Source organism: Podarcis muralis, chromosome 6, assembly GCF_964188315.1.
Source record: "Podarcis muralis chromosome 6, rPodMur119.hap1.1, whole genome shotgun sequence".
Classification (NCBI taxonomy): Eukaryota; Metazoa; Chordata; class Lepidosauria; order Squamata; family Lacertidae; genus Podarcis; species Podarcis muralis.
This window is the reverse complement of record NC_135660.1, coordinates 21322798-21337044: the sequence shown is the minus strand read 5'-3', so window position 1 is coordinate 21337044 and position 14247 is coordinate 21322798. Positions and strand designations below refer to the sequence as shown.

The 14247-nt window shown below is 39.6% G+C and overlaps 1 protein-coding gene across 1 annotated transcript; it reads right to left on the bottom strand.

Annotated features, from left to right (window-relative positions):
- Positions 1-770: 770 nt before the first annotated feature.
- Positions 771-14038, bottom strand: CCNL1 (cyclin L1). Its single transcript, XM_077929843.1, has 11 exons — positions 13700-14038; positions 13263-13337; positions 12859-12968; positions 6462-6582; positions 6077-6141; positions 4380-4479; positions 4168-4272; positions 3484-3625; positions 2655-2766; positions 2455-2553; positions 771-1527 (listed from the first exon to the last, which is right to left on the bottom strand). The coding sequence occupies exons 1-11, from the start codon at positions 13973-13975 to the stop codon at positions 1179-1181; spliced, it is 1554 nt and encodes a 517-aa protein (XP_077785969.1). The 5' UTR covers positions 13976-14038; the 3' UTR covers positions 771-1178.
- Positions 14039-14247: the final 209 nt, after the last annotated feature.

Sequence of the window (14247 nt, the reverse complement as noted above, 5' to 3'; positions counted from 1 at the left end):
GTCAAAATAATTTGTTAGTGTGCCATCTCTATTCCAGTTGGACAGTGTTATCCTTATTGTCTTTACACATAAGCCACATCCCCTCAAAACTATGTCAAATTCTACATATAAATTCCTGTACAAGCTGAGAAGGGTAGCATGTTTACAGGTCACCATTTTTTGTAGCAGAAAAAGACGTAAGATATTATGAGGAATAAGATACAGGGGGTCCTCTTCCTGCTACCGAAAGGCTCTCTGAAAGCTAAGGCTCAGGGCAGCTACAATAGATCCACAGTATTTGTTCCGGGACAGATAACGTATTATGGCCATCCTCTTCTCCTAGTCATCAAAAACCAAGAATTAAAAATCTTGTAGTATTATTGCACTTCCTATTACTAGCACAACAGCTTTTTCCGTTTGTCTTTAAGCTGCATTGACTGGCTGTAGTCAGTCAATTTATTACTGCAGTTGAGCAGCAAGCTTGCAAAACACTAATATGAAATTTAAGTAGGGATGAGGAGGAAGGGAAATAATTACTGGCCATTTACATGCACGAAAGTCTAGTGACTAGTTCCATCCAACTCACTCCTTGAATTATACTCTGAAAAATAATCAAGCCATGCTACTTGTAAAACATCAAGCTCCTATACCATTTAACTCAAAACAAGCTCCAGTGAAGCAGATTTGTATCTGTGTTACCAAGCATTAAAGAGATAGCAATTTGGTATGAAAATTTCCACATTTTGATGATTTAATGAGGTATTCAACAGAGTAGTTAAAAAAAAAAAAAGAACAGTCGGTATATTTTATTTCTTGTAAAAAGGTTTTCACACATGCAGACTAAAACCAGTGTAAGAAAGTATTCACCATTATTTTAAACAAATAACTATACTTAAATAGAAATGTCTGCAGTATGTGTGTATAAAAATAAGGTACATTTGTACAGAAACAAATTCTCCAGTTTTCATATTGATACAACTCTAACACATACAATTTAACCTGATCATTGTTTTAAATCAGTTTGATACTGCTAAGGTATTTTATGTGCAAAAATTCAACACCTTTTTCAAAAAAAGTCCTACTCATTGAAGGTGTTGGGCTTCAAATCAAATCCTAATTTGACTTCTTTTCAAGTTTCAAACAGTCCCGCACATGGTATAATATGCAAGTGTAACTAAAGGACAGTTCAAACTGCCCCATCAGCGCCTGTGTCTGCTGTGTCCTGAGCGACTGCCACTGTGGTGCTTTCCTTTATGCGACCTTTCAAACGAGCGAGATCTCTCTCGCCTGTCCCTGTGGTGTCCTCGCTCGTGCCTGTGTTTCTTGGTAACATCTGTGTGGTCCCTGGATTTGCTCTGAGAACGGGAGCGAGACTTTTTCCTTTTGTGACCGTGTCTATTTGCACCTTTCAACTCTTCTCTGCTGTGCTTGGGTTTTAAATGTGGTGATCCATGATTATGATGCCTCCGAGGACTGCCGCTGTGGCTACGTGATCTGCTTCTGGATCTTGAGCTGTAGGTTCCAGAGAGACTCCGTCTATTGTTGTAACTTAAAATGCAAAACAGCACAGCATTTAAACTTGCACAGCATACAAATTGTCTACTGCATACGCAATGTGAAACAGCATCTACATCTAATCAATTTGACACTATATGGTCTTCTGTTCCTAATTTTCACAAATAACTCTCTTGAGAGATCACCTCCTACTACTTGCGCTGGTTTTTTTGGAGGGGCTGTATCAGCTGTTTTCCTTACTGTTTATCTGATTCCAATGCTTATCACTGCTTTCCACACATATACACCACTGCTTTGTTACTGTTTCTTAATTGTACTATTTGAAAAATAAAAATTAAACTTGTCACAATACACAAATTATCTACTGCCTACAGTATGTGAAACAGCACCCCAGCTCATTACTAAAGAAAACCGTATCAGAAACCTGAGATTCTCTCTCACTCATATCTGTATCTGCCTACAATATATAAAAATTGCTTTCAAATTTTAACAGACGGGACTTCTTAGGTGCAAGAATGTATTATTGCATCTGTCCACTTGGGAGAACCCCAGGGCTACATAAACTCCCATAAATGTTATTTCATGCAGTATTTCTTCAGTTAAGTAGGGTGGCAAAATTTAGTTTACTAGCACAGCAGTGGCTAGGTCGCATGTAGCAAATCCACAAAAGATAATCTTGTTTTTATTGCATATTTAAGCTGAAACACTGTGGTGGTATTTATTATTTCATTTCAGTGTTCCAAGAGCTTATAAGTTGCCAACTTTTGATATTTAATCATAAAAGTTACTCAAACAGCTTTAGTAACTTTGTATTGTTGTTTCAAAGCAGAAGGTGTGATATTTTCACATTAGAAGCCCTTAACTGCTCTTTATTTTCATGTTACTAAGCTTCCCTTAAGAAAAATGTAGGAGAAGGAAAGCATATTTTAAGTTATATTTAACCATTATTTAAATACTCACTGTCTCCTTGGGGAATGGGATCTGGACCGTGACTTTGTTCTTGACTTTGATCTGCTAGCACTTCTGCTGCTTCTACTTCTTTTGCTCTCTTTTCTCATACTGGATTAAAAAAGTAAGCATCATATCAGTTTACAAATGCACTTAACAACATACAACTTAGAATGAAGTGAATAAATCATATTTTACAGACTGCAACCTACCCATTGTAAGGGCTCTTGGAAACCACTTGTCTGTCTTCTGGTTCTTTTTTGATAATTTTTGCATTGATGCACAACGGAGATTTCTCTTCCGCTTTCATTTCCCTTGGAGAGCCTATGAATTGAAGTAACTTATGGTAAGAATGTTGAAGAAACAGAACTCTTGACATTATACTTTATAGTGAATTTGCTAATACAAGTTTCTACTAATGGCATCAAACAAGGTTCTAATCACATGACAGAATTACATTTAATTTCTTACTCCTATAAGATGTCACCCCCAATTTTCTTTCTAACGTAGTTTTAATTCATTTTCATCTTAAAAATGTTTAGCACAGGTATCTTACCACATGTACATGGCTGTATATATGTGTGGTGCCAGTAAATAATTCAATAAATCAAGTTAAACTCTTAAGAATGGCACAAAAAGAGCAGAAAAACAGCTAGCAATCCCATGAGAATTTTTGCACAGACTCTTGAGGCCTGTGGAGTGCTGAGAATTTGAAAAAGGAGGTTTGGTGGGAGTAGCTGTGGCGGAGTTTAGTGGAGTCCTCTGGTAATGAGGAAGACAGTCACCATTCATGCCAGTTTGGCAAGTACTGCTGGCTTTTTAAAGGGGTTTCCAAAGGTTTGTAGGGTGTTTCCCCACTACATTTCACATATCCATGCAGTACCTGGAAACCTAGCCCCATGTAAGTGGGGAGACGCCTATATATAAAGATGTAATATTTGCTCAGCCACATTCAGGGGCTCCTAATTCTGCTCCGATTTTTCTTTTAAGAATTAAGTAAGTAGACGCAGAATCAAATGGACATTGTTACAAAAAACTTACAGGGCTTGGAAGCAGGTGAAAAGCCTCCCAATGTGGAAAGGGCTGGCGTTCCATCCGGGTTTAATCCTTTTGCTTTTAGTTTAGCTTCTTGAAGTGCCATTTTTCTCTTTTCAACTTCCTTATCAAGTAATTCATAGTTAGGCTGCAAGGAGAACCAGAGTGGACATATAAACACACACATGTATCTCTTTGATTTTTAGCAAAATAGCTTATTTAATTTTTTATCCCACCCTTCCTTTCGATTGTGGCCAAAGAGGCGTACAAAATAAAATACAAGTTTTAAAAAGCAATTAAAATACTAAACCTTGTCAGTTGCCAAAATGGAGCTTAAAATTAAATTACTTTATCATAGCATGCTAGCAGCTTCCATGCAGCAGAGTCCTGGAATTTATACAACTTAGCAATTGCATCAGGGTTGCTTGAATTTGCTCCCAGGAATACACCGCTTCTGTTCCAGGCTGTTCAGACCCTCCTCTAATGGCCGAGTTTGGAAGCAAAACAGAGCCTCTCAAAAGTATAGCACACATTTCTACACACTAGGTGTGGGGTGAAGGCTTCTAGATATAAATTTTAAAACATTTCTGTGTAAGAAATTGCAACACTCCTTCCCAACTCCCTAAAAGAGAAGCACGTCTTTTAGCATGTATATAGTTTCACCCCACCTGCAAGTACACTAACAGTTACCTTCTTTCTCGTATACAACTTAAGTGTTGTTAAACATATCTCTTGAATTTCTTCTTCAGTAGTTCCAAAAAGCAAAAACCAATGGGGACGGTTAGGCAAAGGAATCTGGAGGAGAAATTATTACAAAAACGGGTCAGAATCTGAAACTAGGCAATTTTATTTAAAGATTGTTGAAATAAAGGTATGAGTGGAAACAGAAGACAAATTCTTACCTGTAGAGCTCTAGCTGCAAGGTAGATACAAGCACATGCTATTGTCTCTGGTTGAAATCGAACAAATACATTGGTTCTGAGGCTGTCATTCATGTAATTCCTGAAAAATATGAATGTGAATTTGTTCCAAGTTCTAAGGCCTATTATGAAATCAAAAACATGAAGTTGGAGACTCAATCTACTTTATTATTTTTTCTTCTCCTTCATACTATTAATTTAGATTCCAAAATGTCAAAATAAGTCTTAAAGACAAAATGCCTCAAATGCCCCAGGATCATTCCAACATACAGGCTCTTGTCATCTCTCTAGAACTCAGGAAAATACAAGCTGAGTTTTATTTTGAGTTCAATCTTTATCACCACAAGGAAATGCAAGTCATCACTATGGCTTTACATACTATTTATGTAACTCATGATTATTCTATGAAGTGTCCATCAACTAAGATTTAACTCTAAAATCATCTGTTCACATGACCACTTTAAAAACTACATATTTAAATTGTTAATTCATTCTTTTGTCAAACAAATCAGTATGTTTTAGTGTGTCAACAGCTACAATAGCTAAATGCATCACCTATGATACAATGTAAAAACAAGATCTACAGGATATGTACTTCATTTCATAAAATTTATATACCAATGTAGCTTCATATTATTTTTGTAAATGGTTAAGCACTTGTGCATTCCAATTACGTCATGGGAATGAATTAAGTACGTGCTTAACACTTCTACTAAAAACAGTGGGATGTGACTGGAACTTGCTAAATCATTTTTATCAGCTGTCTCCATGGACTTTTAATGGCCTCATGTGCAGAGAGGCTGCAAAGACTTTACAAAGTGAATGACATCTATATAGATGAGATACAAATATGAACTATAAAAACTCTGTGAAGTCAAGTTCTAACAAATTAAAAACATTCTTAATCACCGAAAATGTTGGTACTCAAAACTGTTATTTCAGAATTTAGTAATAAACTTTTGCTTCTGAACGTAAGGGCTAGACCTCCAAACATGCCAACTAATCTACTGTGGATGTTTGCTGGTTGTGAAAAATATGCTCAATACACAAAACAGTAAATAGTTAGGCATGTGCTAGTCCCTCTGCATGCACAACCCACCGCCAAAAAACCCCCAACCACTTAGAAGCCAAACTGAGACAAAACTGGAAAAGCAGTTAATTAGGAATCCGTGCTACAGCTAGACTTTACCATTTATGTTGACATGTCATGTCATAACTAGGAAAACAAATACACATTTCATATGTATGTTGAACAGATACTTCTAGAATCAGATATACAAATCCTTTTGACACCCGGACAGAACTAGAAGATGCTGCCAGATGGATATGGACCACTTCAGTAAATCTTGGCTGAGAGCTTGCACTGCACTGGCTGGAGAGAGAGGCAGCCAATCAGGCCATCCTCAGGTCATGAGCTGTGGTGCAGAGGGCAGAGTTCTATGACTTACCATCAGAGGCTACCCTTTAATCAAAGAGTAGAAAAAAGAACAAAGTTAAATTGAGTTCTCCAAGAAAATGTGCTATGAAAGCCACGAAAATAGTAGGCAGAAAACAAGCAACGACACACATTTCACAAAGCGTTTACAAACTTACAGTTCATTCTTTGGTATATTGGACACCAAGCTTGTTTTTTTTCTGCTACTATTTTCCTGGCTAAGAGAGAGAAGAGGAAAACTTACCAGGCTGTTTGGACGAGTGTTTGATTACGTTCACATTCTAAGACTTGTAAGTACATAACAATGATCTGAGAGAGGAAGAAAAACAAAAAGGTAATTAAAACACCATTTAAATGTTAAGGAACATCTGTACTCACATCCATCTTGAACATAAAGCAAGGCAAACCTAAGTCTTAAGTCTCATAATCTATCAACCCCCATTTCTGATGAAAATTCAAAACTCCACTCCCCCTAACTTTAGCTTACAATTAGGAGTTTTACCCTCTTCCTAGAAACAGGCGTGTGTTCTTGAGTTATACAGGCTGTCATATCTAGGAATTGTTTACCTTTCCTGTCACCATCAAGACATTTGCGCAGTTCAATATTGAAGAAACTTTCGTGGACTCACCTTATGTGGATGCTTGACATGAACACAAAATCCCAATTCCTTCAGCACCCTCCTTTCTGCTTTGATTACTTGATTTTTGGTGTTTATGTAGTTCTGATCAAGTATCAATGGGCTTGGAGTCCTACAGTTTGTAAGAAATAGAGTCAAAACGGTTTTCTATATCGAAGACAACGGCTTTTCTGTTTTCCCTTCCAACCAACTAATGGCAACAGAAACCAGATTCTAAACTCCTGCAAACAAGTTTTAGCTTTAATCTTGTGCTGTCCAAGTTAACTAATTCAGTACAACTATGTTAAGTTTTCCTATTAACATTCAGAATTTCACATTCAAAAACATTTCACTTCACATAAGAGAGATGATATACAAGGCTAAATTCCAAGTAATTCCTAGTGATGTCTTTTGGGAAGATTCCACTCTGAAAAGGAGCATAGTGGTGAATTCATCATTCAAATTACAACTGTAGTTTCAACATCTGTAAAAATAAATGTGTTATGCATGGGAAATAAAACAAAGCTATGCTTCAGTCATTTATCTTGATCACAGAATAATCTAGATTTCTTAAATTGTATGTAGACTTATTTTTTAAAATGTACTAACAAACAAAAAATGAATACTATGCTATGGTAACGAGAACTATGTTATCAGAAAGCCCTAAACGGCCTTGGCCCTGTATACCTAAAGGAGTGTCTCCCCCCACCCCACCCGGCCAGCCGAGACAGTGAGGTCCAGTTTAGAGGGCCTTCTGGTGGTTCCCTCTCCGCAAGAAGTGAAGTTACAAGGAACCAGGCAGAGGGTCTTCTCAGTAGTGGCACCTGCCCTGTCCAATGCCCTCCCATTATGTCACACAGATAAACAACTACACGACTTTCAGAAGACATCTGAAGGCAGCCCTGTATCAGCAAGTTTTTAATGTTTGATGTTTCGTTATGTTTCTTATATTCTTATATATTTCCCTAGGGTGGCTAGGGAAAACCAGTCAAGATGTGTAGGGTATAAGCAATAAATTATTAATATGAACATATTCCTTCCCTACCTCTAAATACCTATAATCATGTTTTATCTTGTATCTATGTCACAAATCACTAAGAAAGCACATAACCTAGTTTGTTAATACAGTTGAGGCAACATTATACTGCTCTCCATTAATTAAATTTAAAATATATTACAAGGAGCAAGTTAAAAATATTTTACTGTGGCATTATTATGGAGTCTTCTACAAGCATCTTTATGTATGAATAACTTATATTGGTTATGGATAGCCTTAAAACAAAGTCTCTTCTCATTAGTTATGTACTATCCACAAGCAATATAATGCCTTTCTATGTAAAGATGCACACAGAATACTATTTTAATATTAAAATATTTTAGCTTGCTTGTGTGCAGTGTGTGTGTATTCCCCTGCCTTCATTTCCATTGTTTTCTATGTTGAGATTGTAAACATCCTCAGGTAGTGATGTGTTGTCTTATATTCTAAAGCACCATGCACTGGGATTGAACTATATACACAATCAGTACTACTTACTGCATTTTACAATGTTTGACATTCAGCAAACTGACTGAAGATTATGGGGCTTTTTTTAGGTGTTTCAAATCCTTTTATTTATAAGAATCATAAACTGTCTACAGCACAATCAATTCTGCCCCTGCATTTAACTAGAACAGGGATAAAAGCAATTCAAACTGCATTCTTTAGCTGTTTATGATAGAATGACACTTCATTCATGAAAACTTGATAGTGAGGTTGCACTATATATTTCCTAGATTATTCTGATCCAAAAACCAAATGCACATTACTGCACTGAAGACAGCTTAGCTTCACTAAATTATTTGGTAGTGCAACAGAACTAACCTAGGCAAAACAGCCTGTAAGATTCTGTGCATTGATATAAATTTACCTTGTGCTCAACATAGAAAACCTTAAGAAATCTGTATATTAGCACTTGTGAAAGATGCTTCATAACATACAGTTATTTCCTGTTTCCATTTCTTGTTGGTATACTGCCCAAGGTTAATTCAAATATTTGTAAGGCAGTGTTGATGCACTATATACTTCTCAGAGGAATGTTCATTATCACGCACACCCTGTTCCAAATGTAACTCTCAGTCATCTTGTTGTTACAGACCAGCACAGCTACCCTATCCATAACTTAATGCAAGTTACTAAATGTCTCAAAGTGTAGATTTGCAATATCAGCCCTACTAAACTGTTTCTGACAGAGAAATATACCTTTTTAACGTCACAAATTAATTTACTTCTAATTTAGATGCAAATCTAATTAGACTTGGCAACTTGTTAACCTGAATACCCATAATATTTTATAAAAAAGTAGTTGGGAGGGGGAATAGATGCCACCTTATAGTGCCAAAAAAAGATTGTAGAAACCGTCTCAAGATACCGGATTAGCTGTCTACCAAAAAATTTAAGATCTTATATTTATTGCGATAGCATGTCAATTATTGGGCTTAGAGTCCTAAAGGTACCCCTGCCCGTACGGGCCAGTCTTGACAGACTCTAGGGTTGTGTGCCCATCTCACTCAAGAGGCCGGGGGCCAGCGCTGTCCGGAGACACTTCCGGGTCACGTGGCCAGCGTGACATCGCTGCTCTGGCGAGCCAGAGCCACACACGGAAACGCCGTTTACCTTCCCACTAGTAAGCGGTCCCTATTTATCTACTTGCACCTGGGGGTGCTTTCGAACTGCTAGGTTGGCAGGCGCTGGGACCGAACAACGGGAGCGCACCCCACCGCGGGGATTCGAACTGCCGACCGGCAAGCCCTAGGTGCTGAGGCTTTTACCCACAGCACCACCCGCATCCCTAGAGTCCTAGGTTGTGGTCATTACATTTTTGCATTTTAACTACATACCAAACTACTGTTTGGCTCTATGCAACCTGTCCAGTTAAATCAAGTAAGCCCACAGACTGCCTAGTGGCTAGCTATCCTACATTTCTACGCTGGGCAGGGAAGAGTGGAAGTTCCCCTCTCTGCACCTACTATGGAAATGCAGGTTACTAGCATCTTAGGAGACTACTTTTAAGAATGCCCTCAGCCAGCAAAAGGACAGGCAGAGTGACAGGCTTCCCTTCCTATATAGGCAACACAGGGAAATAAATAAGACTAGTATTGATAGGAGATCTCTCTGCATGGAATTCCTTGTTAACTATGGTTACCAGGACTGTGGTTAAATACAAGGCCAAGATAGAGTTAGCTATCAGAATACAACATACCTTTCAAAAGGACTAAAGGCCACATTAGTGCTCTTCCTAACTAGACAACATTCCAACTGGAATGATTGGCATATGCAAACTTTATGCAGTTGTGTGTAGAGTTCACCATAGTATTAACAGTAAGAATGCAAAAAGGGTGCTTTCGTATCAAACCAAGAATTACATCAGCTATGCTTACATATTAGGCATTGAAAACAGCCATGGCACTGCATAAATTTAGAGTTGTGTTAAAAAGTGTAATTATTACAATTTTAAAGGGACAAGAACATGATTCTCTGAAGCATAATACCCCGAGGAAATAACTTTCCTACAAATTTCACTCCACTGCTTCAGAGCTGGAATAATGGCTCAACAAGGGGAAGCATTTCTTACTAAGATGGCAGTAGGCATCTTATCAGTTACACGTGCGTATCAAATCAAAGTCCGACTTTAGAGTTCAAAAGAGGTTACTCCCAATTAATTTCATCCTCACTTGCGAGACTTGCTTCCACTTAAAGCATGCACATGATTGTGATCAAGCAGCAAGTCTGCAAGGTAACTAACTTTAACATTCCTTGTATAAGTGTATCCAGATGTTACATCAAACAGCCCATCAACATTCATATATATTTGCAGATATGGCATGTGTTATGATGACACTCTTTCAAATTCTGCTTAAAAAGGTGTCAGGTTAAGGATCTAAGCCCCAACCTGTGAAATACTAAAGAAGAGTGACCTGACCCACTAGGAATGCAGTAATATGTACAAGCAAAGAGAAAATTATATTTGTTATGTTTTCACTGCTGTTGGTTTGTTGGCATTGCCTTCGATACAAATTATGTGACAGCTCCAATGCATGCACAAATGTTGTGCTAATTCCAAATGCTTCACATTAACAGTATGTACTGTTGACAAAAATCCAACCATTCTTGTCTGCTGACAATTGACTTTTGTAGCAGCTTTCCCAGGATTACTACCAAAGATCCCTTTTTAACTGGAGATGCTGAGAATTACTTCAGGCAAGCAAATCCAAATAAGATGTTGCTCCTCCCAGTAAAAAATTCCCATGTGCAGAGAGCTTAAAATAGATGCTTTAGTGCACACCTGCCTATGATTGCAATGCTTATTACTTTTAAATTATTTATTTCCCCCAGTTACAAAACTGTACATTAATCATATAGAATGTGCACAAAATTTACTATTTGTGAATAACCTTTGTAGCAGCAAAAGCATTTTGGTTTACTAAATGCTATTTATGTTCTTAAACATAAATTTGCGTGTTTGTGGCAGTCAGTGCTATACAACATCAACCACTTTTTTTATTCCAAAGTAAAAACTTTTCTAACGAGTCTTTTTTTCCAGTGAGTACTAGATTTTAGTAACAAATACTACAATTGTACTTGAGTGAACTACATTAAAGGTGAAGATTTCATTAAATACACAAAATAAAGCATTGAAATGTGACAGACAAAATATTAATTACAGCATACCTAAATTTGCTAGTTAAAATTCTAACATTCGGCTAATTTCCAAAAACCTGGACAGCAAAGATGAAAGCTTAAAACAAGATACAGGAGTTCTTCCAAATGGTTCACCAACGGCCAACCTGTCAGTTCCCCGATTCCAGTGACCTATTCTCAGAGCACTGGCTTCTCCTTGGGGATTTTCCATACGTCACTCACTGTTGCCATGACGACAGCTTCATCTCTATGAACCACTCCACATCACCCAGGCTTTGGTAAATGTAGCTGGTCGCTGTATAGTCGGTTGCAAGGGAAAAAAGAGCTAAAGTTAATAACATGTACAACTGATTTGTTTGTAAAACTGTAACACGCACAGAATAATGCTTTCATCGCATTTTTAAAAATGAGCCTGCATGCCAAAAATGTAAGATTTCTTATAGACTTGACTTGCTCCAGACTTTTCAGACAGTATTTGTTTTTAAGTTAGCTAAAAATGAATCAAGTAAAGTACATCTGCTTGAGTAAGACATCAGAACCCAACATGACATGCCAGGTTTTTTATGGGAAGACTTCTTTTTTAAAGAATTATGTTTTTCATCTACCCGCCATGCTACTTTTCAAATCCTGGCCGGCCAAGAAATATTTATATTATTAATTAATTACAACTTCACTTGAAATCTAGACAGTGAGGGAGAAAGTTTCATTCAAATGAAGCTGAATATTCTATTTAAAATAAAAAAAGACTTGAAAAGAAAGTATATTAGTACATGTGCACGTTACCTGTGTATAAACTAAATCTACCTTTCTGAAAAATAACCTGTTTTGCCTAGATATGCTTTTAAGTGGTAAGACACATATTTGTATGCTGTTTTTAGGATGCCTCAGTATCCCACAAGATTTGGCAAAGAAAAATAAGCTCTTAAAAATGTCCCTAAGTAGTGAGGATATCATTGAAATCAAGCCTATACGTATTTACTAATTAATCAAGAGACAGCTTCAGAAAAAAATATTCAAGATAGTGTGCAAGTTTTCCTATGTTTAATCTTTCCTTACTCCTTTATATTTAAAGCTTTACAAACCCACAAATAGGGACAGCTCTACAACAATCACAAAAGCACACACAAAATTGAGACTCATCTGATGTATAGACAATCATGCTGAATGACAAGTGTTGTTCCTGTAATTCTAGATGCACATTGCTTCCAGGGTTCCTTTGTTTATATCTTGAAGATACCATTAAAACAGGTATATGCTGTAAACCAAACCAAGCTGTCAACTTTCCCAACAAAACCACTACTATAAACGTAAATAGGGTAAACTTCAGTCTTCTGCTAAGAGCTGGAGAGACAATTATACACTCTCTACTACACTAAACATGGACAGTGGTCCAACAGGACCCAATATACATTTTCAGTAGAGTTAACATGTAATAAAAGATAACTACAAGGTTTCACTACAAAACAATAAAGCAAAGCAAATCAAATCAAACAATACTAGCTCAGACCTGACTTCATCCAGCTCATTTCAAGATCCAGTTAAGAGATACTTCAATCCACTAAGTCACACTAACACACAAAATCAACAAAATTCAAGCCTATGTCAGCTGTTTATCACCTTCAACCTGATCAAGCCAACCTACCCAAGCAGAACCTCTAGTCTTTGGACTACATTACAGTGGGACAGTGTACAGTGGTACGTTGTGTATACCAAAAGCGGAGCTGATCTTACCTTTTAGCTCTTAACTGGCGCAAGTGATGGGAAACGTTGATCACATCTCTTATGCGACGAGGCGCTTCTTCAATTTTGGAAGCAAGATTGATGCAGGCCATCGCAACAATCTGAAAAAGAAGCCCATTGCCGTGAGAAACTTGTTTCCACCTGGGGGTTCATACACAACAGCTTATAAACACGACTAGGAACTAACCCTACGCCAAAGAGAAATCCACCCAAGCCAGAAACACTGCTGTGGAGACTCCTTGCCTGAGGCAAAAGAGTGGAGTCAAGATGAACAATCCTAGCTGAAAACACTCACTTCATACGTTTGAATGGCCTTCAGTACCTCTTGCTCCCTCCCCAAAAAACCACAACCAACGAAAACCTTAAGCCTGCCCACATCCACCCAAAAAACTCACCTCGAAGCTGTGCTTGACGAACGACTTGGAATAAAAGAAGCGGTGAAACAACACCTGCCCGGTCGCCATCGCCACCTGCGAAGACAATCCCCCGGCGGGGAAGAGACAGGAAGATAAGACATGTTAGTAACAGGCGAAGCGCGCATGCGCGGAGGCCAGTTAACGCCTCCCACCTTCCCTTTTCCGGAAGCGGCATCGGCGCCGGGCCTGTCAGGCAGGCCGAGGTCGCCAATCCGCCGCCATCTTGTGTCCAGCGCCCTCCTTTCCCCTCACGGAGCCCCGTCTCGGGTCAGCGCGGGTGGGAGAAGAGAAGAGGCGCCCTTAGGTGGCGGCGGCAGCCTCCCCGCCCTCACTCTCCTTCCCCTGCCCACAAAGCCGAGGCCTTGGGCTCCGCGGTAGGCCCCGTCGGAGGCAGCCCCCCCTCCCCCGGCGCTGACCTGCGGCAGGCGGAGCATGATGCCGGCGGCCTGGATGAGCTCGCAGCCCAGGATGCGCAGGTCCGTCTCGCTCTGGAGGTCCAGCCCGTCCTGCATGGAGGGCGTCGGCGAGAGCCGCTCCTCGGGGATGAGCGAGTGGTCGATAGTCAGCGACACCTCCGAGTACAGGCGGTCCCCGATGAGGATCCCCGCGGGGGGAGCCGAGGAGGACGCGGCCGGGGCGAGCGAGGCGCCTGAGGCGGCGGGGGAAGGATGAGTCCCGCTAGAGGAGGCCATGGCGAACGACGACGACCGCACCCGGAGCCGGCCACGCACGGAATAACGCGTTTGCGCCCGGCGCCCGATGACGCAGCGCGGAGCGGGGCGCGCTGGGAGAAAAGAGTCCCTCCCGCGCTGACGTCAGGCGAGCGGCACGTTCTTCGCGCGTGAACTCCCCTGCGCGAGATGGGGAGGGGAGGGGACGGTGAGCTCGAGCTGCTAAGAGGCGCTTGGAAAGAGCCGCTTGCGCTAAACCTCCACCCCCACCCGGTGCTATTTCAGGGCGTCGG

Coding starts and splice junctions, on each gene's coding strand:
- CCNL1 (XM_077929843.1), bottom strand. CDS start 13,975: ATGGCCTCCTCTAGCGGGACTCATCCTTCCCCCGCCGCCTCAGGCGCC. Junction 12,969..13,262: donor TCGTCAAGCACAGCTTCGAG/GTGAGTTTTTTG, acceptor CTTCTTTTTCAG/ATTGTTGCGATGGCCTGCAT. Junction 3,626..4,167: donor AGTTGTATACGAGAAAGAAG/GTAACTGTTAGT, acceptor TTCTCCTTGCAG/CCTAACTATGAATTACTTGA.